The 27,927-nt window shown below is 41.9% G+C and overlaps 1 protein-coding gene across 1 annotated transcript; it reads right to left on the bottom strand.

Annotated features, from left to right (window-relative positions):
• Positions 1-252: 252 nt before the first annotated feature.
• Positions 253-27,921, bottom strand: srms (src-related kinase lacking C-terminal regulatory tyrosine and N-terminal myristylation sites). The gene is made up of 8 exons (XM_083920907.1): positions 27,082-27,921; positions 22,253-22,374; positions 14,952-15,118; positions 8,667-8,814; positions 6,915-7,073; positions 5,312-5,493; positions 4,753-4,909; positions 253-1,724 (listed from the first exon to the last, which is right to left on the bottom strand). The coding sequence occupies exons 1-8, from the start codon at positions 27,459-27,461 to the stop codon at positions 1,525-1,527; spliced, it is 1,515 nt and encodes a 504-aa protein (XP_083777033.1). The 5' UTR covers positions 27,462-27,921; the 3' UTR covers positions 253-1,524.
• Between the last annotated feature and the right edge of the window lie 6 nt (positions 27,922-27,927).

Consider the following 27,927-nt stretch of genomic DNA (forward strand, 5'->3'; position numbering starts at 1 on the left):
TTGCTGTGACGATCCTCTCTACATCAAGTTCTAGTTTCACCCCACGTACTTTATTTGTACTTGTTTCTCGATTTATCTGCATGCAGATGACCAAGAAAGTAGATTTTGTGATAGAAAGCAGCACAGTCACACTTCAAAACGATACTTAAAATATTTTATTCTTTGCACTACCGGTGTTTGGTTTGATGGCACTCACCCTAAAACATACAACTCAATCCTGTGATTCGGTGATCATGGCTAAAGTTTCCTGAGCCTGGCTTCATCTGTATCTGTATTAGTGTCATGCATAAAAGACCAAAGTTGCATTGTTCTCAAATTGCATTGCAGTGCAACAGTGTTGTACAATTTTGTGGTGCAGAAATTCCTCTACCTGTCCACCCCCAAAAAAGCCTTGTGGATATGTCACTGAGCAGGTCTTTTTGCCTTCTTCATTTCTGCAGTTCTTTACAGTCCACAGTTTAGTGTAGTGTCTGGTGTAAACATAGGCACTCTCTAGTTGTGATCGACCATTACCACGGGCCTCTAAAAAGAGCTTTAATAACTTAAAGCCTGTATACATGGCTCTGTGGCTCACTGGATTTTCAAGCATCAGGTCAGCCCCCAAAAATAATGACAGGAGGGTAAAAACAATTCCCATACTAATCTAGAGAAAGTTAGATTTGAAACATGTTGCCAAAACCTTTTCAATTTCCTGTAACAGCTGAATTAAATACTTGATCCTTGTGTTTAATCACAAGACTGACAGCGTATTGCCATGTTAGAGTAAAAGTTTGACAATGATCTTTACGTCTAATCGGGTTTAAAATGTTAACATTGTCCTGAGACATTTTGTCACATAATTCAAATCCTCTGAACAGTTTCAGGACATCTCAGACTGGACATATCAGTTCAATCTGTGTCGAGATATTTCACAAAACACCAAAGGGTTGGTCTGACAGAGCGATCCACATCGGCAGCACCGGGCCGCTACAGCATGGCTAAAAGCCAAGCAAGCTCTTAAATTATTGCACATAACCTCCATTTTAGCACTGGCTTTTGCAGTCAAAAAGACCTGGGATTTCATAACGGTTCAAAGTGTGTGCATACACAGACGTGGCACATACAGAAGTAATAAAATATTTATAATACACAAAAGGGTATAAAATTAAAAACAGTTGGTTCTGTGAATGTGCTGAGGGGTTTCGAGTTCAGGGTGGAGTGTATTTGCACACCTTTTCTCCGGCTCTTTTAAGTCTTTCCATTTGTCCGCCTCACTTTCTTCAAGCCTAGGAAATGAAGCATTTTCATTTTTTCGTCTTTGCTTTCGCGAGCATATATCTCCATGTTCTGTTCCGATGCTCTCCTCCCTCTGCTTTTTCACACCTTGGTGTTTTTAAATCACATAGACCCTGTTTGTGGACGTGGTTTGCATGGAAGAGGAGAATATTTTTTGCTTTATTTCATCCCCCTTTTCTTCCGTATTTGCAGTCCACTGTAGATTATCTTGTCTCACCGTCCCCGTCTTCCTCCACGTGTGCCTTTTTTCTATACCTCGATAGTCTTAAAGTATATCCTGGCATATATTGTATCCAGCTGGCTGTGCAGAGCGTGGAATGAGGGTCTCTTGGAGGGCTCAGCTGCCCAGCAGTCCATCATGATGCGGTAAATATTCTGAGGACAGCGGGTTGGACAGGGCAGCCGAAACCCCGAAGCCAGCAGATCCAACACTTCCTTGTTGCTTTTTCCTGAAAGGGAAGGGATATAAAAAAGGTGTGAGTTGGAGGAGTTTACTCATTCCTTATTCTTTTCTGTTGCAGGCAGGGATAATCCACTGTGCAGATAGCCGGCAACCACAACTTATGATAAAATCAGGAGCTGCTGCGACTGCTCACCCTCGAAAGGTAAAGTCAACATGACTCAACATATTGATTCAAGATATTTAGTTATCTTGAAAGTACATGTTACATTCGCTCATGGATTTGAAAGAAGTACTTAAATGATAAGGCTGGTCTTTCACAATTTTAATCTTGCAGTGTGTTAGGCCATCTCTCAATACTGTCTGACGTCCTGTCTTTGGCTCTCAGCTCAGCTCTCAACTGAAGACGTACATTTTTAGAAACGGAACACAAATATATAGTTTCTTTTTTTTAACGCCTGAGTAATTAAAAACAGCTTTTCACTGTAGTTTTTATTGCACAAACAGGAGGAAATAGGAAATGGGTTGGGACTACTTTCAGCAGTGGATGAATCCACATTTGGTGCTCCAGTGAGTGTTTGTTTCAGCAGGACGGTGTGTGTGGGGCTGAGTCAAAACAAGCTAAAGTGTTGCCCATTGATGTGTTTCTAGAGGTTGTTTTTTTAATTACCAATGAGCGAGCGGGTAATAACCGGACTTAAAAATCTAGACCATCCCCAACTTTCTGCGTTGTCCAGAGTCCCTCGCCTCTCTTCTGCTCGCCTTCAGCCAACAGTGTGAAACATTAGCGAACGTTAGCTTATAAATGCAGTCTGCTAACATCAACAAACAACCGGTAGAGTCCACCAGTACTGCCAACCTGGCGACTTTCCAAATCCTCCTTTTTTTGACAAAAAGAGACTTTTCTGGTGTTATTGGAGACTTTTCTGGTGTTTGGAGACTCTGACGTGAAAGCCCGTATAACTCTGCAGTTACTGTCCTCAACAACAGCGGGTGTTGGCATGACTGAGACCCTCCCCTGTCCAAAAGCACTCACAGGCGGTGAGTCAGCTGCAGTCAGAGCGGAGAGAAGACCCACCACCACAAGTCCAGGCCGCAAATGAATCGCATATGCGCACTGAACCTGCCTGAGATGTACATAGTAAAGCTAGAAAATCCAGCCCACATAACAGTCTTTTGATTAAATTTGATATGCTAATACTCAACAATGCAAATTAGACGATGACGTCATTTAGTGACTTCTAGGACAGCCAATAGCTTCTTTCCTTACTGAGAAGTTGGCAACACTGGAGTCCACACATGCTGTGTTTCCATTCAGGGCTTGTACACCTTTTCCAAGGTCAAAGTCAAGTCCTTTTAAGCATGTTTTGTGTTTTTGGCTTGGCTGTATTGTAAATGAGGTTGCTCCTTAATATATTCACAAGTTTGAATAAAAGATATAAATAAATTAATACACTTTCAAGGTCTATTTTCAAGCTTTCCCAGCACCTTACAGCCGTAGTAAATGACATATTTCACCAAAAACACACACATATTGGAAATGATTATTTCATCTTTTTTTAACCACGTCAAAGAAAGCATTATGCTAAAAACAAATAAATGTGTTTCCTAATACCAGAAGGATAAGAAACTCTATTCCATAACTATTTGTTGTTGATACAATTTCAAGCACTTTCAAGTAAGTTAAACAAAATTCAAGCACTTTTCAAAACCTTGAAAACACAAAATTAAAATTCAAGCATTTTCAAGGATTTCAAGCACCCGTACGAACCCTGTAATTACACATTTTGCAGCAGCGGCCCAGAGATGGACCTGAAGTCGGCAGCTGGACTGTAACTGCAGCAGCTAGTCTGGGACCAACTGTTTTTTTAGGAAATCTTTAGCCTTATAAAAAAACAAAATTGTATATTTCTGACCCTTTTTTATTTTTAAGATTTAAAAAAACATTGTATCCTTTTTCTCTTTTATTTCCAAATAGTCCAAATGATCTCCAGCTTGTCTGTAGCACCCATGCTTACCGTTCTTTTCATGGGATTTGTTGACAATAAGTAAAAACCCCCACCACAGCAATTTCCTGGTTGATCCACTCACGAAGTACCAAAACTGCAGTTCTCTGAGTGACCACCAGGAGCAGGTTTCATAATAGAGCAGTTTCTCATTGACCCCCATGTTATACAGGCCGTTTTCACAGCATCATTAAACCTGTTTAAGGCCTGGGACAAAAAACATTCTAGTCTGTATGTTTAGGTCATATCTCCATGACAACACTGAGGGGGTTAGTTTTTATTTTATTGGAGGTTAAAGTTTATAAATAATTAGGGGCGTGGCCTCTTGAGTGACAGTTAGCCTCTGGCCCTTACTTCTTCTCGGAGCCAAGTTGTCAGGATTAGCATCATTAGCATGCTAACTTCGTCATCTGGACCTGGACTGTGGTCAAGTGGTGGTGTTTCCATAAGTGACAAGATGGTTTAGGAACACACCGTGTTAATGTTAGCTTTGTTATGCTAATTAAATAGTAGCACTTCCACCATGACTTGCAATATAAGTTAGCCTACTATCGATGGCACATACACTAGAATCTAATCTGGAGCACCAGGAGGATTCAGGCTGCCAGGGTCAGTGTTTAACAGTCTATGAGTATGGTGCTGTGCTGAATATCACAACGCCACCCATAGGCGAGTACGATTGGATCAAGTTGAAAGAAGGGGCCTCGATGTAGATGCTACATCTATTTTTTATACAGTCTGGTAAAAAATGAAAAATAATAAGACTTTGGAATAATGACAGATATAGGTGAGTACAACGCTAGACTCCAATTAAATTATTCTAACTTACAGCATAATACTGCAACATTTTTCAAAAATATTCTCAGCATAAAAGGTGTGACCACACACTGGAAACAATAAAGTACACACCCAGTACTTCCATTGTATTTTACCACACAGTCCACTGTGTAACTGAGAGAGCAGTGCATACTTTCAATTCTTTTCCACTGGTTAACACGCTTGAATCAATCTGTTGGAAGGCTTAGTAGTTTATACAGCTGTAAAATAACACTACAGAAGTCAACACTGTACCTTCATAAGGCATCTTGCCACGGGACAACATCTCATATAGCAGGACCCCGAATGACCAGACGTCCGATTTTACAGAGAACCGCTGGTAAATTGCCGCTTCGGGAGCTGTCCACCTCACTGGGATCTTTGTGCTTCTGCTGGCTGTATACACACTGTCCTGTAGAGAGAGAGAGAGAGATGTAAGGTTAAGGTCCTGTGTGTAACTTTTGACATGTTTTTATCATTTCATTCTAATGTCTCTAGATGATATAAAGCTTTCCACATCTGTATGAATAAAACATTCTCTTATTATTATACACGAACAGTCAATTATGCAGATTCGACAGATGGCAGGAGGATGGAGGTGTAAATTAGATATACATGAGTTCACACAGGAACAACAAAACACACTTTACATTATCAAAATAACCCTGGATAAAGAATAAGCGTTTTTCTAAAATAAGAAAATGTTCGGAACGGATACGACAACAAAAGAAACCACACTCTCTCATAGTGGTTGTTTATGACGCCTCTCTCTTCTCTTCTTACACACACACACACACACACTAACACTGCTTACCTTAATAATTCGAGCCAGTCCGAAGTCGGCCACCTTGCAGACCAGATCGTCTCCCACCAGGACGTTTCGGGCTGCCAGGTCCCTGTGGACGATGTTTCTGTCCTCCAGGTAAGCCATGCCCTCTGCGATCTGACTGCCCATGTAGATCAGATGAGCTGATGTCAGCACCTGGCCTTCAGCAGCTACACACACACACACACACACACACACACACACACACACACACACACACACACACACACACACACACACACACACACACACACACACACACACACACACACACACACACACACACACACACACACACACACACACACACACACACACACACACACACACACACACACACACACACACACACACACACACACACACACACACACACACACCTTTTGTGAAACGTCACAAAGATATTTCTCTGCTGAGCGGAGCTGCCAGAACACAGATTATAATTCCATTTGCTTTGGATTTAAAGGGGGAGAGAGATTTAACCGTCACTTGGCCTAAATACTGCTTCTGAGGGCTTTACAAAAAAAAGGGCTGAAATTCTTAAAATCCCAAGAAAAATTACTTCCTGTTTAAAAACCTCCTTGCATATTAAAGCAACAGTGGAGTCTCTCTCTGTCTGTCGGGAAGCAGTCGTGTTTAGTTGTTTGAAACAGGAAATAAAACATGTTGAGGAACTGATTCACCATCAGATCCAGGCTCAGAGATGTGCACAACAAGGGCTGGGTAATAATAATATAATAATAATTATAATGATCATTTATCGTCTTTAAATGGAATCAAAATGGATAATAAGAAGCACATTAACGCAAACTTCTCAGAAACTTTTATCTGAAGAAGTTTTCTTTTAATTTTTTAGTTTTATAATCAAACTCAATGAAATCGTTATTCTTCGGCAGTGAAGAAAATAAATATTTATGTTTATATCTTATCTTTATTTTTTATGTGTGTGCGTGCGTGTGTGTGTGTGTGTGTGTGTGTGTGTGTGTGTGTGTGTGTGTGTGTGTGTGTGTGTGGTCTGATTGTTTGTTGTCTTCTGTGTTTGAAAATGTAAAATAAATCTCTACATCTAAAAAGAAAAAACAAACTACTGGTTCATGTTCAAAAGGGGGTAAGACAAAGTTAAAAACGTGCAGACATCAGCACCCAGGCTTTTTAACTCAGCCGGTGTAAACAAATCAACCCTTTTGGACAAAACAGAAACAAAACAAAAAATAACCAAACAGAAAATCACTGGTCCAGCTCCAATGCTTTGTTTCTGAAGTCATTTGGACGACACTTTACGCTCTGATATTTGCCTGCTCTGTTCATTTTTCACTGAAGTTCTTAATAAAATGAGAAAAATTCAAACTTCACATAGACTATTGAATTACCAGAATACATGCTATATCATGATAAATATGGTTATCAAGATATAAAAGGAAATCATATCAGGAGAGGAGATTTTGGCTTTATCGCCCAGCTGTAATGTGCATGTGTGTGTGTGTGTGTATGTGTGTGTGTGTGTGTGTGTGTGTGTGTGTGTGTGGGGTGTGTGCTTGAGTGAGTGAGTGAGTGAGTGAGTGAGTGAGTGAGTGCGTGCGTGTTCACTCACAGGCGAGGTAGGACTTGAGGCTTCCTTTGCTCATGAGTTCGGTCACGATGTAGACGGGCTCTCCTCTGGAGCACATGGCCAACAGCTGGATGAGCTTGGGGTGATGGAGGCTCTTCAATGCCTGGACCTCCTTCACAAACTCGTCCTGCTTCGTGTCCTCTGGAAGAGGAGGAGGAGGGAGGACACGATCATTGGTGGATATAAACCGTATTTGTTTATCAGGGTTGTTTATCTGTTGTTCACTGTTGTTTTGCTGCTTTCATTGGATTGATTTAGGACACGAGCGCTGACGACGTCCTTTACAAATGTTTATCAGCAGTGCCAGCAGTGCCAACATTCCTACAGGTAAATAATAGTTTAGAAAATGTTTTTACAGAGGGGATTTGGGATATATTTTTTTATCACTTCATAAATCAGAAAATACTGGCAACAGCCTTAAAAAAACAATGATCTCCATGTTTTATGAACAAAATGTTGGATCAATGAGGCTGTGAATGATATCTTTACAAACCCCTCTGTAAGAACCTTCAGAACATACTGTAGATAGGGACGAACCTGGAAAGTTTGCTGTATGTCAGTAAATGACTTTGAAGCCAGCACATCTGACTGTAGAACGTTTTGATATTGTATAAAACTGTGATTTGTTCTTTGTTTCCATTTTTAATTGTCTTAATCAGGGCACTCTTGAAAAAGATCAATCATAAGAGATTAATTCTTTTTCCTCCTGGTTAAATAAATAAATAAAAGAACCAATGTGCTACTGCAGACGTTTTTATAGATAGTGCCGCCACTAACAATTATTTTCATCATCATTAATCCGTCGTTTAATTAGTTATAAGAAAATTAATAAGTCATTTGGTCCATAAAATGTCAAGAAATGGTGAAATATGTAGATCAAAAGGATTCATCTATGATCAAAATAATCGATTAGTCGACTCATTGCTGCAGCTCTATTACAGGCACAATATCTATTGGAGATCAAAATTAGAGAACAAATGATTAATACTTGATTTATTCTCAAATATTGTTATTTTACAGTTGCAGTGGAAGTGTTGCATGTTGCTGAAGGAGGTTCACATAATCATTTGCATTCACCTGCCATGTAGCTGTACAAGAGGCCCAACTCATCATCCCCAAACCATGAAGTGACATTAAAGTTCACTTTATTTGGGTCTGATGGAAACATTATGTTCTGCGTTGGTTAATGTTCTCTAAGTTTGATCACAGAATAAAGCTTTTTGTTGAAGTGCCTTGGTTATTTACAGCAGTGGTATAGACACAGCTGATAATCTATCCTCAAAGCAATTTCAGTCAAAAACAACTGGACTTGGGTATTTGTCTAGGAAGACGTTTCACCTCTCATCCAAGAGGCTTCATCAGTTCATGTACGCATCTGACCAGGCTGGGACTGGACCAGGACCAGCCTGGTTGACTGAAATTGCTTTGAGGATAACGATGACCTGGACGAATGAGAACATTCACAGGCTTACCTGATAATCTAGCAAATTATGAACGACAAATGATAACAATATTTCAGAATAAATCAAGTATATGTCATTTATACTCTAATTTTGATCTCAAGCGTATATATATTAATGAATACAAAATGTAAAATAAACCCCTAAATGGGAAGTTTAGATGTTTTCTTTTCTTCTGGTCTGAAAGATGTTATGAAAGCAAATTAGACCAAAATCTCAAAGTTCACCAGTGCAAGAAAAACATGACCTTTAATCACAGGATGTAAAGTCTTACCTTGTTTGAGTGTCTTTATGGCCACTTTCTTGTTCTCTGTGGTCCACAGAGCCTCCCACACCTCTCCAAAGTGCCCCTCTCCCAGCTTCTTGTGGAGTCTGAACTCCTCTCGAGGTCTCTCCCACGGCTCCATGTCGAACAGTTCCCGCTGCACAGAGACCACAGGGTGAGTTCACACAACTTAACAGTCTAAACACTACACACAAGTGTGCAGGAGATGCTGCAGACGCACAAACAATGACAACAAAGCACCCCGCTCTGCACAAGACAAGGTGCTGAGAGACCGGACCATGGTGGAAATATCTGAGAGTTTCTTAGTTGCGTAAATGACATGTGTGATTTTTTAATATGGGAGATTTGTCCTACAGCAGGTGAGTAGCAGGGAACTGGTGTTTGTTTTAAATGGAATAAAACAAAGAGGGAGCTTATTATAATTATTTATGACATATTCTGGACACCTTTTTTTTAACATGCTGGTTGTGTACAGTACGGTGGTGCATAAGGGCCAAGTTTGAAAAAAAAAAAAGATAAAATGACGGACCCAGGGGAGGGGGTAACAAGAAAAGCGCTGCGTCCTGAACAAACAATTTAAGCGTGCTGAGCAGACCAGCTGGATACACTCTGCTCTCATAATGGGGTGTGTAGAAAGATGCTTGTTTCTTCAGTAAATTGTCATTTTACAAACATTACAGGCTTCACAGTTGTTAACTGTCTTCATGAAATGGGCCGTTTCTTCCGCTCCGCCATGACTCTTTTCAGCAGCACAGACGCTCAAGTTTCATTGCTTTCCAACAGAGAACGATAAAAGGAGTAGAGAAGCTCGGAGGTGTGCGATTCTGTTTCAAATTGGAACCAGTTCTGGATTTCCATCCCTAGTTGTGTTGTTGTTTTTTGTTCACAGATCTGATAAAGAGGAGATCAAGATGACGGGTGAGTGAAGATGAAATGTTACAAAAAAGCAGTGTGTGTCCAGCACACTGAAGAGGAATGAGGATAACAATCATTTTCCCTCTGGGATGAATAAAGTTGAATTGATTGATTGAGACAGGACCAACAGGACCACATGAAGATAAATTACAACAGCAAAGTGCTTCTTATGTGAGTCACAGTGTCCTTTTCAGAGAACTCCTCAAAGAAGAAAAAGAAACTGGACCATGATCAACAACTTTGAACGATAGATTTTGCAACTTGTCGCTGCTCATGGAGGAAGTGTTAGGTCTCTGTGAACCATGAACAGGTTATAGTCTGCTCTATATGTACAGTATCTTAAGATCACTTTTGTTATGGTTTGGCACCATAAATATAACTGAACTGAATTATTTGGTCATATTTGAAGAGTTCATTTGTTATAAATGAATAAAAAGATAAAAGCCCAAAATGAATAAACCAACAATAGTTTGGTTGATAATCCCCTTTGAGCGCACAATGACCAAAACAATAACAAAACTCTTATTTGGCCGATTGTCCCTGGATTGAGCACACACAATTGACATGATTTAGTCAAAATAATTAAAAGGGAAATACCTGTTTTTTTTGTTTTTTTTTACGAATAAACCCTTCATTTTGTCTAAGCCTTTATCTTTCACCTTGTGTGATTGGAATATAATGTGTTTTTTCCCCAGATAGTTCTTGGTCTCTGTTGTTTCCAGGTCTGACGCAGCCCACGGATCATCAGATGCATGAGGTGAGTGAAAGATGAAGAAATGAATAAACGTCACATGAATCCAGACATTTAATGACACATTTAATGACACATTTATTGTCCGTAACAATCAGGCGCTACAAAACATATCAGTTCTAAAGATCAAGTGCTCTGATGAACACAAAATGAAATGAACAGATCGATGAAATGATTGGTTTAAAAAAAGAACATGACTAATAAATTAAATATCATTCATGTATAAAAAAGACACTAAAAATCAGCTTGATTTTATATGTAAAAAAAAACACATGTGTCAATCAGGTGATAAAAAACACAGCGTGATGCATCAGCACTGTTGCTTTAATGTACATGTTTTTATCGTTTAGACACAGATAGAATAAATCAGTAGCAGTTTAGTAGTTTGTTGGAGCTTTGACCGCACAGGAAAACAACAACAACCTTGTGCATAAAAGCAACAAAAAAAAAGCTTGGTCTTTATCAAATTAAACAAACTATAAATATATTTTAAAAATTGAAATAAACAACATTCAGTTTCAGTCTGTTGCAACACGCCAATTGTTTCTTTAATCTCAATTAAGATGTCATCTCCCTTCATTTAGAATTATGCTCGACATAATCCCACTAACAAGCTTTAAATTTGAGTGTTTAAACAGCCGGATAAATCTGCTTTTGGAAGAAACAGACATGTCCTTGTGATAAAAAACGCTTCATCAGGTTTTATTGACCGTGTAATTAATGAAAACAAGATGTGCCAAGTCATTAAAAAGTGATTGAAAGCATAGGGACTCTTTCTACTCGTAGGACATTCAGCTCTGAATGGGTTTTGTTTTTCACGTCTCCTTTAAATGTCCTTCTTGAATGTCATGAAATGAAAATGGAACGCTTACAAATCTAGGGTTCCATACAATTAAGAGCTAATGAGGTCTACTGTTATTAAAATATATAAAAGATTTGAAATATTTCAGTATAAAAAACAATCATTCAACAAAACAAATAGGAAAAACTGATTTAGTACAAACAGGTGACAGTGTAATATAAATGTACTGGTTGTTTCCCTGTGTGTTTCATGTTGGATCATTCTGAGAGCATGTGTTGAATCTATGTTGTGTATGTGTGCGTGTTCATGTGTGCGTGTTCATGTGTGTGTGTTCATGTGTGTGTGTCTGCCTCAGTGTGTCCGGGGCCTCACACTCACAGGCTCCTCTGGAAGGGAAAAGAAAAGAGGAGGAATCACTGATCCAAAAGAAATATACTATTTTTTGTTTTACTTTTAACATACTATGACTTTTTTTTACTTTTTTAAACCTACTATACAACAACCTTTGTTTTTTACTTTTTCAACACACTATGACTTTTTAAACTTTTTTTTAAACCTACTATACAACAGCCTTTTTTTTGTACTTTTTCAACAAACTATGACTTTTTTAAATGTATTTATTTACTTTTTTCGACATACAATTACTTTTTAAAAAACTTTTTTTGACATCCTATACTACGACTTATTTTGACTTGTTTCGACATACTAGCTCTTTAAAGAAAAAAAAATGACATGTCTACAGTAAATCACCACATTAGTCCTGTATGTGCATCATTGAAGAGCTCTGCAATGACATTCTTGACTAGAAGGAATTCTTTTTTTGACATCCAAAACTAAATTCTGACAAGTTATCAAATGAGTTGAAGATCTCTCAAATATAAGAATAGTTCATATCAATAATTAACATTTCAACTAGTGTGAGAGTTTTAGATCTCTTTGATTAGAATAGACACTACTACTAAAAAGGCCGTATGAGACCATCACTCTGCATTTGTAATGTGATCCTCGCTCGATGTTTTAAGTAGGTGCTTTCTCAGTTTGCAGAGCAACATCTCCAGATACTGAGGGACCTCGGCGAGCTCTGCCGTCTCCCGCTGGGCTCAAACTGATGAGCCATGAATAAAGAATACAGCTCGCTGCATGGGGGGTTTAATGTAAGCTGCACTGCAGAGATAGCGTGTGTAATTATTACAGCACTGCCATGTGATTTTACTCTACAACTGCTCCAAATATTTTATCCTCTGGTTAATTACACTCCAAATGTGTTTGCCTCTCTGTATTAATTCATGCATATAAAACATAAGACAGCACTCATTAAATCGCTGCTGCAGAGCAACTATGGGAAGATTTATTCAAAGTCTTTGCTGCACTTTGTTTCAGATCCTGACTACAGAGACAAAAGCCGCTCAAATTAAAATAGATACTGGACCATTAAGGGTTAAAAAGCGAGGCATTTGCTGGCTGAAAAGTGACTTTTATCTTTTGAATTATCAGTGGGAACTGTTAGGAATCTTTTTTAGCTGCAGGGTTTCATTGAGAAACACAACAAAAGCTTATCTCTGGTTGAGCACCATTTCACCTACATGTATTGGAATGGGGAAAAATAAAAGGTACACATACCTAAAACTGATATAGATATTTGGCTACAGCGAGTGGCCGAGGCGAGCAAGGATTGATCCCTTTGTGTCACCTGAACACACTGATCTACACCTACAGTAAGTCATTTACTGGTGAGTCAAATTCAAACGCTCAAAACTCTTCTTTTCTAGTTCAGGCTCCACGTTTATTACAGGTCTGTAACCACCATAGAACATGGCTGAGGATGTGAGGCACCAGAGTCCAAAGAAGATGTCATGACAGACTTAACATTATAGCACAGGCGTGTACAAATGGAAATGTCAATATGCTATACAAAGACCTTTTTATCATCATCACTATTTAAATGATAAAGTCCTTTTTATGACTTGTCAAAACACTCTACCATGACGTTTTTCAACATACTATGACTTTTTTGACACATGACACTGACTTTTTCAGCACCTATAATATGACTACTGAATAGCATGCTTTACTGTTCCTGCATGTGCTGTCTGATCTCTGCAGGTGATCCAGAATGCAGCAGCCTGGTTGTTGTTCAAACTACTAAAGTCCTTCAACACTTCACATCAGCGGCTGCTCTTAATCCGATTCAAGACACTGGAACTTGCCTCCCGTGCTGTGAACGGCCCATCCTATATCCAGGACATCATCAAACCATAAACCCTGCTCATCCACTATGCTCTTCGTCAGGTTGCTACTCCCTAACTACGAAGGAAGCCTAACCTCAATAGATCATGTAAAAAGCTACTCATCACACAAAACGACAATAAAATTCAAAAGACAATTTTGATAAAATAGCATTTCTTGACTTAAAATGTCGAAAAGATGTAGAAACTAGTTTGGCTGTGGAGGGTCAGTCTGAATTTGTAGACTGAGGATTTGCAGTGAGTTTGGAACAAGAGGGTAAAGCACCATTTCAAATTCTTTGAGTTGTCAGGAGATTGTCTTGTCGCCGAGTGTGTTTTAGTCGCGTTACGTTATATTATGGAATGTAATGGTAATTATGTCATTTGTAATGGTTGCATTGTCTGTTTTGGGAGATCCTTCATGGCATAGTTTGTTGAAAAAGTCATAGTATGGTGTGTCCAAAAAATCATAGTATAGTATGTTGAAAAAGTAAAAAAATTATTAAATGTCCAAAAAACGCTTAAATCACTCAATGGAGAGCCTGTCTAAAGCAGTCATGACATAGTTTGTTGAAAAAAGTCATAGTATGGTGTGTCCAGAATATAAGACACAAAAAAGTCATAGAATGGTGTGTCCAAAAAATAAGATACAAAAAAGTCATAGTATGGTGTGTCCAAAAAATAAGACACAAAAAAGTCATTGTATATTATGTCAAAAAAGTAAAAATACAAAATGTCATAAAAATGCTTAAACACTCATAGGAGAGCCTGTCTAAAGCAGTCATGACTCTCGGTTTTCTGATATAGACCCATTGTGTGATCGATATAAGTGCACTCCTGCATCACATCACCACATGTTCAGCTCATTATTGGTCATCCATCTTTGACACAGTGTGGGTCTTCCTGGGACAGCCAGTCTCACCGTGCCTTTTGGTTGGGTTATTTGGGCTTGTACCTGATCATTTGGGTCTAACTGGGGCTCAATCAATTAGTGTCGCCTCCCTAACGCTCCTGGCTAGACCACTGATTTTGATCAAATGGAAGGTCTGTCAACCCCCAACATTTACATATTGGGTCAGGGACGTTCTTTACTTCCTCAAGCTTGAAAAAATTAAATATTCTTTGAAAGGATCAACAAAAAACTACAATAACATTTGGGGACGTTTTCTGGACTATGTCAAGACACACATCCCACTTACCTTAGAATAAGTGGTGAATAAGTATGATCCACGGCATGAGGTTGCGTCACCCCCTCCCTTAAATGTGATTTTCTTATTGGTATTTATTTTGATTTTTTTGTTGTTTTTGATTTGTCTCTATTTTTTGTTTCTGTTTTATTATACTTTACGCTTCTTTTTTGTCTGTCAGTTAATACATTTAATGTGGAACGTCCCATGTTCAAGATGTAAGGTTCAAACTGAACTGAAAAAAAAAAAAGAATGTTAAAAAAAAGAAATGTGTGTCCAAAAAAAGTCATGGTATAGTATGTTGAAAAAGTCAAAAAACGTCAGTCATAGGATAGCCTGTCTAAACAGTCATGGCATCATTTGTTTTCATAAAAAAGAAGCCACCCGTCCTACCTGCTGGGCGCAGGGCTCCTCCAGCAGCACTCCCAGGCTGCGAGGGTTTTTCTGGTAGTAGGAGATCAGCTCTCCCAGCGTAGCGAAGGAGATCTTATCTGAGACGAAGTAGGCCCCGATGGAGGAGCGCTGGATCCTGAAGTGGAACACTTTCCCCTCACTCCGGGCTGTGAGAGGAAGGACAGAGTTAGATTGATGTCCCACACTGTGAAAGGAAGACAAAACCCTCCTCACTGCTGGACGGATGTCTCCTAATGTGATTTTTCACAATAAATAGTATAAAATGCATTGGACTTAGTGCAAGATTTTAGGTTGAAACCATTTTTATCGGATGACGGATTAAAAAATGCGAAGAAAAATACAGATTTGGGGTTCAAAGGCTTTAAATCTGCAGGGATTTTATACTTTGTTCACCTTGCACTCAAATGAGGGATAAGATGTTTTATATGCATTATTTTTATTACTCATTGCCATCATGTGTGGAATTTGAATATTTCAACTATGGAGCTCCCATTCATTGCAGCAGAGACCTGACACTGAGCTAAATTTTCTGACACACACTGCACCAATTCACAGGGATTGTTTGACTCTGATATTTCTCTGCAAACAAGAGACATCTAAATAATTTGACAGAGAGATCGTCACAGGAAACGACATTATTCCCCCCTCAAAGAACATGAAGATGGCCGTGTGTATGGACTGTAAAACAGACAGGAGTGTGTTTAACTGTGCCATAAAACAGAGTAACTGCACACACACACACACACACACACACACACACACACACACACACACACACACACACACACACACACACACACACACACACACACACACACACACACACACACACACACACACACACACACACACACACACACACACACACACACACACACACACACACACACACACACACACACACACACACACACACACACACACACACACACACACACACACACACACAGAGTACTGATGATGCATATTTCAGGAGGAATAGCACAGTGAAAATTGAACATCTAACTGCAGCATTTTCCCCCTGGGAACCAAAGGACCTTGAATAAGAGGGGGGAGGGAGGACGTATGGAGGAAGCAAGTGGACGGAGGGACTGAGAGGGAAGAATATGCAGAAGATGTTAAAGCCAAAGAAGGAACAGAGGCGAGAGAGAGGAGCTGGAGGTGATGCAGAGAGAGAGAGAGAGAGAGAGAGAGAGAGAGAGAGTCATAACAAAGGCTTTAAAGTCACAAATCTCAGGAGGTCCATTAGAGAATTGGCCGTGGGCTCATTCATAAAGTGGAGTTAGATGAAGAGATTCTAAATGTAGGTCAGTACGGCTGAAGACAAGACACTGAACTCGGCTGTCTATAAAAATCATGTTTAACACAGGTTTATTCCTCTTTTTTAAAGCTCCAATCTAATTTCACAAAACAAGAATCTGTTGCTGCAAACCTCCGGGTCTGAGAAATGAAGCTAACGCAGAAGGGCAGCTGGCTCCAAAACAAAATCCCCATTGGGCCCCATGTTAAAAATGTCCCACTGTAAAGCAGAAATAAACATGTTTACAGCCTGGTACAGAGAACGGGTTTGGTCTCCATAGTTAGTTTTCATAACTCACCCGTTTAAAGAATATCGAGGCTTAAGTTAAACCATGGACGTGGCTGCTTTCAGGGGCAGGTGGCTAACATTAGCTGCTAGCTGCCCGTTGGGGCGGCTGGAGCCTCGACACTAAACTGACTCCAGTGTGTGTTGGTGCCTTTTGGGTAATTACTCACCCAAATATCAAACCAGTAGTATGGCTTGCTGTGCATTTAATTGGACTAAAGGGCCGTACAAGAAGTATGTGCATTATAACCTCTGTCCATTCTTGGATTAGGAGAATGGGAGCAAGTGGAGCCGAGCACCGCTAAGATGTTAACGGCAGGAGGAGCCAACAGGAGCCGCTTACTTTCAGCTTCATTCTGGCTCTTCAGAAACCTCTGCGTGACGTCACACATTCATATATTTTATACAGTCTGTGGTCGCTGCAAATCTTAGCCGACAGGCAGTGTTTGAATTACACCGTGGCTTTTGAGGGAAGCCCTATTTTTTGAGGGTGGCTGGAGGAGCACACATGAATGCACGCGCCCGCCTACATGCAAAAAAATACACTGTCAATACTTTTCAATTCATACAGAGAATATTTGACCTGGGACCACAAGAACAACAAAACATTTTTCTGAGCCGAGAAACAAAAAAAACAAAAAAACAGTTTGGTTTGTTTAGACAGACCAGACCATGACAATAATGAGTTATAATAATAATAATAATAATTCATTTATTTTATATAGCGCTTTTCAGAGACCCAAAGTTGCTTACAGAGTAGGACAGGTAATATATAGACGATAAACAACAGGAGACAAGGATGACAAGGATGACAGGGAAACAAGGCGAAGGGGGCATGGGGTAATGGTGATACAGACAAATAGCCAGAAACAGGTACAACAATAGAGGTGGGGGGATGGATTGAAGAGCAGTGGGGGGGGGGGGGGGGGGGGGGGGTCAGGGGGAGGGGCCGAATGGGTGAGGAGAGCGGAAGGAGGGTGGGGGGGGGGGGGGGTCGGGTGGCAGAGGCCAGGAGTGAATGTAGTTATGGGTAGGGGAGGTTGTAGGCTTGTGAGAAAAGGAAGGTTTTTAGACGGGATTTAAATGTTGTGAGTGATGGAGAGTCGCGGATGGGCTGGGGGAGAGAGTTCCAGAGTCGGGGTGCAGTTCTAGAGAAAGCTCTGTGTCCGAAGGTTTTGAGTTTGGAAGGTGGCATGGTCAGAGTTAGGGAGGAGGAGGATCGGAGGGCTCGGGAGGGGCGGTGGGGGGTAAGGAGGTCAGAGAGGTAGGGTGGTGCCAGATGGTGGAGAGCTTTGAAGCTGAGGAGGAGTATTTTGAAGTCAATGCGTTTGTTTGATCGGGAGCCAGTGGAGGGTGTAGAGAATGGGGGTGATGTGTTCACGGGAGCGGGTGTGAGTGAGGAGGTGAGCAGCAGAGTTCTGGACCATTTGGAGTCTATGGAGGGAATGGGAGGTGATGCCAGTGAGGAGGGAATTGCAGTAGTCAAGACGTGAGGAGATGAAGGCGTGGATGAGGGATTCAGCGGCAGGGGGGGAGAGGCAGTGTCTGATTTTGGCGATGCGGCGGAGGTGGAAGTAGGAGGTCTTGACGATGGAGCGGACGTGGTGATCAAAGGAGAGCGTGGGGTCCAGGATAACACCAAGGTTGCGTGCAAGGGGGGAGGGAGAAATGATTGAGCTGTCAATGGTAAGTGAGATGGGTCCGGTTTTGTTTAAAGTGGATTTGGTGCCAATGAGGAGGAGTTCTGTTTTGTCACTGTTGAGTTTGAGGAAGTTCTGGGACAGCCATGTTTTTATTGCAGAAATGCAGGTTTCAATGTGGTTGAGTGGAAGAATTTGGGTGGGTATGGTGCGGATGTAGATCTGGGTGTCGTCAGCATAGCAGTGGAAATCGAGGTTGAGTGAGCGGATGAGGTGACCAAGGGGGAATAGGTAGCAGATGAAGAGAAGGGGGCCAAGGACTGAGCCCTGAGGGACCCCCTGCAAAACAGGAGAGAGGGTGGATGTGTGGCCGGAGAGGGAGACGAACTGTTGCCTGTTGGTGAGGTAGGAGGTGAGCCAGTCGAGGGCAGTGCCCTCAACACCCTGCTGGCGCAGCCTTTCGAGGAGGATGGAATGATTGATAGTATGGAAGGCTGCGGTCGAGTAGTAGCAGGATGTTGAGGGCACCGGAGTCTGCAGAGGTGAGGAGGTCATTGACAACTTTGACAAGGGCAGTTTCGGTGCTGTGAAGTGGGCGGAAACCGGATTGGAGGGGTTCATAGAGGTTGTTTGACTGGAGGTGGGTGTGAAGTTGGGCGGCGACAATGCGTTCCAGAGTTTTGGAGAAGAACGGCAGGTTGGAGATAGGACGGTAGTTGGAGAGGTTAGCTGGATCAAGGGTGGGCTTTTAAGGATGGGGGTGATGGAGGCAAGTTTGTAGGTGGAGGGAACGAGACCAAGGGACAGAAACTGGTTGAAGAGGGTGGTGAGGTGGGGGATGAGGACGGGGAGGCAGGCCTTGGTTAGAGCTGTTGGTAGGGGGTCGAGGGAGCAGGTGGTTGTTTTGGACGCAGAGATGATGTCCAAGATGTAGGAGGGGTCGATGGGGGAGAAGGCAGTGAGAGAAGGGGGGGGCGGGTGGTCAGGGAGGGGGGAGGGGACTGGGATGGTGTTGGTGGAGGAGTTGCCAACAGTGGCAGTCAGGGAGCTGTTGATTTGGGAGATTTTATTGTTAAAGGCGAGGAGGAAAGAGTTGTAGATGTCGGGTGACGAGGGAGGGTTGTGGTCTGGGGGTTGGAGCAGTTTGTTGACGGTGGAGAACAGGATGCGGGGGTTCCTGTTGGTGCTGTTGATGAGGGTGGAGAAGTGGGCGGATTTGGCAGCGTGGAGAGCATCACGGTAGGAGGAGATGTGGTGTTTGTAGGCTTCAGCGTGAACGGTGAGGTGGGTTCGTTTGAGGAGTCGTTCGATTTGTCGGCCGGTGTGTTTCATGGTGCGGAGTTCGGGGGTGTACCAGGGGGCAGAGCGGGTGAATGAGACAGAGGACGTTTTCCAGGGGGCAAGGGAGTCAAGTGAGTCAGAAAGGATGGAGTTGAGCATGGTGGCGTAGTCATCAGGGGAAGAGGGGGCAGAGTCGGGGGGGAAGGCAGAGGATATGAGCTGGGAGAGGGAGAGTGGATTGACTGATTTGATGTTACGATAGGAGATGGCACGCTTTTTGGGATTGTGGGGGGAGGGTAGAGGGGCGGAGAAGATGATGCAAAGGTGATCGGAGAGGGGAAAGGGGAGGGGATGTGGGTTAGAGACGGGGAGGGAGGCAGAGCAGACGATGTCGAGGATGTGGCCTTTGGTATGGGTGGGGAAGTCAATATGTTGGGTTAGGTGGAAACAGTCAAGAAGAGAGAGGAAGTCAGATGTCAGTGGGGCGTTGGGCTGATCGATGTGGATGTTCAGGTCACCGGTAAGTAGGAGGCGGGGAGAGAGGGAGGACGCAATAGTGAGGAGGTCGGACAGATCAGAGAGAAAAGATGGGTGTGGCTTCGGGGGACGGTAGATTAGATGTCTAGGGTCCGTAACGTATGCAGGAGCAGGAATAGACAGCATTGTGTTTATTAGACACACATTTTTGGAAATTTGTGTGCACGAATAGACAAGTGCATTGACAAGTGCTTTTTTATTTACTAGCCAATTAACAGACAAAATAGATGGGGTGTGTACGCGGCACGACACACAGCAGAGAAGGTCCAACTCATTCTTCATGCAGCTCATCTATTTCTTTCTCTCTACAGCAGGTAAAAACTATATAGAAGTGAGAGTCATATCTGTCTGATCAAAATAAAGACCTGAGGCAACCGGAGGTGCTTTTACATTTCACACTAAAGTAAATCAGTCAAATCATGTGTGTTCATGATCCTGTACACTTCCAAACCCTGCACAACAAACTGCACTATGCACACAGTGAAGCTGCAGCAGCCACACAGTACAAACACGTGTAGAGTCTGTGTAGCAGCAACAGTGAGAAACCTGCTGCACCACGCCTACGGGACGTGGCACGCCCGTCTCTAATACATTTTGGCTGCTAATGTCTGTCAGGACTCTTAATATACAGGAAAGCACAAATGTTTACGTACAGTGGCACCAAAAATTATGATATTTTAGAGCTCCTTCTACATTTCTCAAATGGAGCTTTCAGGGAAGATAAGGTCTCTCTTCGAACTGTCCTCAGGATGGAATGCAAGAACAGCTGAGAGACGGGGTGTCTAGCTTAGCATAAAGACTTAAATCAGGGGGAAACAGCTAGCCTAGCCTTAAGTTTTTACGTTTTAGTAAATGTTTCATATTTCCTGACGCTGGTTTGTTTCTGTAAACAGCTTCTCTGCTAACAGAACGGTGTTCGTCATGTGTACGGGAAAACACAGGCCAAGCCTTAGTTTCTTTGTATTTAAATTAAATTATTGCTTTTGTTATTTGAAATATATATATTTGTTCAGTTTAACTTTTACAAAGAAAAGGAAATGTTTGTTTTGCAGTTCATACTTCAGAAATAATCATTCAATTTGAAAAAGAAAAGAGAAGAGTCTATATATTTTGTTGATTTAATCACTTTTTGTTGAAAACATTCTATTGTGAACTCAGTATGGTGAATGGAATCCAATGGTGAGTTGAGTCAGTGTATCCTTCAATAAACTGTGTTTAATAACAGGCTTCTGGTCCAGCTGCAGTATTAGTATCGTTATTACTGTTGTCAGGCACCTGGTCTGGTTAAAGATTGTCCAAAGAAATACCATAATAAAGCAAAAGAAAAGGTTTGTCATTTCTGTCGTGGTCAGAGCCCCTGCCCCTAAAATGTCTCTGTACGGCCCTGCACCACACATTGCTACCTGCTCTGTGGGAAACATGCAAGGATGCTGTTTCCTTTCACATCGTCCAAACAAAAAACCGCTCCATCTGTGGCAAAAACAACCAGCTCCAAATCCAAAAATTTAGATTTAGTTGTATTAAAAACCGTCGAGCCATACAAGCTTAAGACTGCAATCTGCCGTTCCTGCCACTGTCGACCTCCAACACGGCTGCCGAGGGCACGCTGTGTCACCTCCTGCCCTCCGTAGTGGAGAGCAGAGAGAGTAAAATCGAAGGGAGATTAAGGTTGACCGTGGCTGGAGACCTTGACAGACACAAGGGCAGTAAAGACAGGGGGGGAATAATGGATGGAGAGAAACAGAGAGGAGGGAGGAGGTGAAGAAAGAATGCAGCGGAGTGGATTCCCACTGGAACATAGAACGGTGGCTGAGAACGCAAAGTACTGCGGCTTCAAACACATCGAGAGAGAAACCCTGCAAATAAATTCATGAACGAAGACGCTGGAAAGATGGATGGATGGATGGATGAGGATGGATGAATGGATGATGGATAAATGAATGGATGGATGGGTGGATGGATAACTGGAATAATGGATGGGTAACTGGAGAAATGGATGGATGGATGGATGGATGGATGATGGATGATAAATGCATGGATCGATGGATAAATGAATGGATGGATGATAAATGAATGGATGGATGGATGGATAAATGGATAAACAAATGGATGGATAAAAGAATGGATGGATATATGAATGGATGGATAACTGGAATATTGCATGGATGGAAAACTGGATAAATGGATGGATTGAGGGATATATGGATGAGGATAGATGGATGGATGAACAGACTTACCAGAGATGGTGTACTCGTCACTGTGACTTTCGCTGATGCGAACCAGGAAGGAGCCATCTTTGTTTTGGGAAGCCAGCAGCAGCTTCTCAGCTTTCACACGGTTTATGTTCCCGTAGTACCATCTGCACACAGGAGACACGGGGACAAGGTGGAGGGAGACAGATCCAGGGATGAATGCATGAGCAGTAACATGGTAGCACATCAGGGAATGAATGAAAGAAAGGAGTGTGAACAAAGAGACGAAGAAGAATGTGTTACGACCTGCAGAAGCCCGCACACACAGAAGCAAAACGTGTGTGTAGGTAAACATAAACACGCAGATCACATTTTACACATTGCAAGCTTACAATCATAGACGTAAACTTTCAACTAACTGGTCCGGCCAGTTACAACCACAGCAGTAAGTTCAGCACAAACCTACTGTGTGTGTGTGTGTGTGTGTGTGTGTGTGTGTGTGTGTGTGTGTGTGTGTGTGTGTGTGTGTGTGTGTGCGACTGACTGAGGAGCATGGATGTACTTAAATAGTTTATTATACACATTCACCCGTTCATACAGAACTTCACACTGATGGTGGACATCTATAGACCATCTGATCTAACCATTCACACCACATTTACACACTTCGACATGCAGACTGGACGAAACGGGGATCGAAGTGTCGATCTCTCGAGTGGAAGACGACCCCGCTCTGCGTCTGAGCCACAGAGCACAGGACCAAGAAGTCTCTGTTAGCTAGCTTACGATAGCAGCTGTGTCGATCTCAGATAGGTGAATGCTAGTTCTTTTCCCTTGCTTTATTTTTCCTCCGTTTCTTTTTTACGCACATTTTTAGTTGTTTTGTATTTCTTTGTAATTGATTTGCATCTCTGTGATTGTTTGATCTATTTTTAGCCATTTGGCGTCTTTTTATGGTGGTTTTGCGTCTATTTTTGGTCATTTCGCATCTCTTTGGGTTGTTTTGCATCTATTTTTAGAAATTTTGTTTCTTTGTCATCGTTAAATTTCTTACCTTACATCTATATCAATAATTTAACGTGTCTTTTAAAAAAAATGTAGTCTATGTGGTCGTTTTAGGTTTCTTTTTAGTCATTAATCTTGTGGTTTGTTTTGCATCCCTAGTTATTTTTTGTCTCTTTAGCATCTCTTTTGATCATTTTGTGTTTTTTTATTGTTTTTTTTACCTTATGGGACCCAGACTTTACTTTCTTGAGGGAAGACATTTTAAGTCCCTGGTCAGTAGATCAGCTGACAGAATCAGGCGGACTGACCATTTTGGGACCTTTTGTAAAGGGGTGTGAGGGCCGTCAGAAACCTTGTTTGAATACATAGTTCAGTCTCTCAACCAATGCATTCAGACCATTTTTTAATAAAAACCCTTTAGTTCCTGGCCACGCGCGCACGCATGCACGCACGAACGCACTATTTACTTTTACTCAAGTAACATTTTAAAAAAGCAGGACTTGAATACTTTGGAGGGGTATATTCAGAAGCTTTAAGAGCTAAATTGTTAAAGTTTGAGGTCTGCCTGTTTGATAGAAACTGACCTTTATTTACTCTTACGACTTATCAGGAGGGCGTGTCGGCTCTGCCCTGCAGAACGCTCAGGTTTCACTGACAGAAACAACAACAAGCAGCCTCTCAAGAAACTGAAGACATCTCTGAATAACAGACTCTGAAGAGATGTATCTGAGATTAAAATGAAAAACCTGAAAACTACTGCGAAGATTATGTCAGGCTGTCACAATAACAGTATTTTGAACTTAAACACTGCCATACAAGTATACAGAAATACTAAGCATTTTAGATACCAGAGCAAAATGAAAAAGAAGTCCAGGATCACAAAATAGGATCATTTCAGAATACTTTTCATTAAAACCTGCACAGATCCCTGGTTGCTTCAACTGTGCAGAGGTGAGTAGATGATCTGAGTAGATCTGCTTTTATTATAATGCTTTTTAACATATTAAAGTATATTAAATTACAATCAAATATATATAAGTAATAATTCATTAACAGATAATCACATTGGTTTAACATGTAGGATCCAAAAAAGTATCAACGTATCAATCTTAATATCAACAGAAAGTTAATTGATTCATTGTTTGTCCTTTTTTAAGTGTCAAATATTAGCTGCGTTTGGCTTCTTCTGTGCCATTTTATATAATTTTACATATTATATTTTTGCATTTTGGACTGTTGGTCTGAAAAAAAGAAGAAGCTATTTCATTCTATTTATCTCAGAGTTTTTCCATCAATTTGTATCATACATTTTGAAAAGACGAAGCAGTTTGTCACAAAATAGTTTTTGTGTTAAAATCATGACACATTTCTTGAACATTTATCACAGGTTTTCTGGTGGTGTTAAAGTTAAAGTTAGTTTTTTTTTTTTTTGCCACATCTGCTCTTTCTCCTTCATTGGGAAATTCTGGATCCGGCCCTGCCTAGGGCTGGAACAATGAATCAAGTTGATCGAGTACAAAAAATCCTGGAGGCAAAATCTCTGCCTCCATGATTCGTTTAATTCCTCTCTCACGCGTTATGCAGCCTCGTCCAGCGCAGGGATCATTGTGCCACACGGACCGTTTTTGCGGATACACACCACTACATGAAAGCATCTGCAGTTGCCGTAGAGACCGCAGATGTTTAAAAACAGGAAGCGAATACGTAGCTGTCCTTGTGAATAACTCTTTTTTGTTTAGTTTTTATGACAATGTTAAACATGACGTCACCTCCCTGATCAGTCTTTATAGTTTTGTTTCAGTAAATGTGTCAGTGGTGTTTTGTCCGTTGTTTGTTGTTACGGTAAACAGGAAGAGAGCGACTAACTCTTCCTGATAATATCCATCTCTAATTTATTTATAAATTTGTTTGTCTTTGAAACCTATTTGAGTAAAAACATGTGGCAGGTAGAATTTCATGCACCTCTTTGTTTAAATCCATACATCTCGCCTGTCTCTTGCTCACACATGCGTGCACACACAAACACAAACAAACACACACACACACCCCTGATACAACAAATAGGCCTACCCCAGACATATTGTTAGTAATGGTGATTAATGACGCTACTTTTTTTTTCCATTAATCCACGGAATAATCGATAGAATACTCGATTACAAAAGGATTCGGTAGCTGCAGCCCTAGCCCTGCCCACGACTGCTCACGCTCGCCTCTTCGGTGACCACGAGGAGATGAGAAGGAAGACAGTGCACCGACTTTATGCTGCTCTGAACTTCCACTACATTTATTTGAAAACTTCAGTTAATTTGCAGATTCGGTTGATTTAAATGACCACGTTGGAGGCTGTTTGTTGAATTGTATTGGTGTTAAACTAAGAGGTGGTTGTGATATTTCGTCTTCCTTTGACAAACACCTGCTCCAGGAGATTAAGAGCACAAACTGACAGCTGGATTATTCGAAGAACACCGGTGCTTTGATCAGCTTGGTTGCTATAAATAACTCACACATTAGTCCTATTTTTAGCCTTAAAATAGTTTCTGTCGTGGTCTGACGCTGTAAGACAGAAACAGCACCAGCAGCATCAGTGTGAGCGAGTCAGTGATATGTTTCTACTCTGTCCTTCAGTCTCAGCGCTGTGTTTGAGGACAGTGAGACATGTGGGAGTCAGAGCTGGATCAGCAGCACAAATGCAGGCATCGGAGTCGCCGCTCGGCTGAAACATGACAACTCCCTGCATGAATAATGGAAAACCTGCAGCTGCAGCCTCGCGGCTACTTTTAGCTCCAGTCTGCTTATTACGATTATAAACCACACACGATTATCAAGTTAAAACAGTAAAATGATACAGCCTTCACATACAGAAGACCAAATATTCTCTTCTTTTGTGACTTCACTGCAGTTAACTTCAGTTTTGCCTCCAACTGGAACATTAATTTGGCCATGAGTAAGAATTCAAATCAGATACTGAAAGCATAACCCAAATAAAGTCTCCAGGAATCATGAAGTCCTTTTATATTCTAATACAGCCGAAGTGTTACTGTTCCACCTTCTTCTTTGTCAATATCTCTGGTTTTCTTTGTCTTCTGGGACAGGAAATGAAATATCTTAAGTCCAACAGAAGAAGATGTTTTAATCAAGGCTGCACCTAATGATTATTTTATTTATCCGTGAATCTGACGATTATTATAATTGTTTGGTCTATAAAAAATCACAGTTTCTCCTGTCCCAAGGGACCTCTTTAAATATCTCAAAGATATTCAGTTTAGTATGACAGAAAACAGAGAAGCCATCACCTGCACACATACCAACCACAAAGAGACACTTAATGACCACAAAGAGACACTTAATGAGCATAAAGAGACACTTAATGACCACAAAGAGACACAGAACAACAACAAAGAGACACTAAACGACCAAAAAGACACACTTAATGACCACAGAGACATTTAATGACCGCAAAGAGACACAAAACGACCACAATGAGACAAAAAAACAACCACAAAGACACACTTAATGACCACAAAGAGACACAAAACAACCTCAAAGAGACACTTAATGACCACAAAGACACACTTAATGACCACAAAGACACACTTAATGACCACAAAGAGACACAAAACAACCTCAAAGAGACACTTAATGACCACAAAGACACACTTAATGACCACGAAGAGACACAAAACAACCACAAAGAGACACAACACGACCACAAAGAGACACAACACGATCACAAAGAGACACTTAATGACCACAAAGAGACACAAAAACACCAAAAAAAAGACCACACATCAGCACCATCATGCTCAGCTCAGGTGTGTCTTGGGACAGACAGACAGACAGGCAGACAGAATGAAAGACAGACCACTCACTTGTGCTTGGCGAACTCGTCCTGCAGAGAGGCCACGTAGTTCGCCGGGATCAGTCCGGACTCCAGAGACCCGGTGAGCTTCTTGGCCAGCACGTACTCCCCCCGCTTCTCGATCACTGACAGCTTGTCCCCTTCCCTCACCGTCAGCTCGTCGTCGCTGCGGGCCTCGAAGTCGAAGAGCGCCGCGTAGAGCTGCACCGGCCGCTTCTTGGGCGAAGGGACGCGAATGTCTCCGGACACGGTGCGGATCTCCGCCGCCTGCGCGGCAGGGTTGGCGATGACATGGTTGTTGTTGGGGACGTTTGGGTAGCGGAAGTCCGGCCATATGCAGTTCCAGAGCCGGCTTAAACACGGCATACAGGAGCGACAGCAACTCTCCATCCCGGGACATGAAGCAGCGGAGGAGGTTCTTCCAGGTTCGATCGGAACCCCGATCAATAAGACGCGGTTCAGGCTTTTGTCAGTGCGCTGAAAACGGCTTTCCAAAGCCCACAGCGAGCTGCAGTTCAGTCCTCCGGTGTCCCTCTCTTCCTCGGGCTGGAAACATAGTGCACCGCCAGCATTAGTTGGGTAGATTAGCCGGAGGAACCGGTTTTTTCTGTTGAGATCATGGATCTGAGCTCCGCGCCTGCAGTGCGCACGGCGGCTGCGGGAATGCGGAAACGGGAATGGAGGGCATCCAAGTCGGATCTGTTGCCTGCGAGGACTCGGCGGCGCGACCCAACATGAACCGAGAGTGTGAGCATGGCTCCGGAGAAATGTTAATCCATTGTAATCTTGAGTGAAGGAGCGCGGTTTGACTCACGCGCAGGTGTTTCATGCACGAGACGGGCAGAGGAAGGTGGAG

Source organism: Echiichthys vipera, assembly GCF_963691815.1.
Source record: "Echiichthys vipera genome assembly, chromosome: 9".
NCBI lineage: Eukaryota > Metazoa > Chordata > Actinopteri > Perciformes > Trachinidae > Echiichthys > Echiichthys vipera.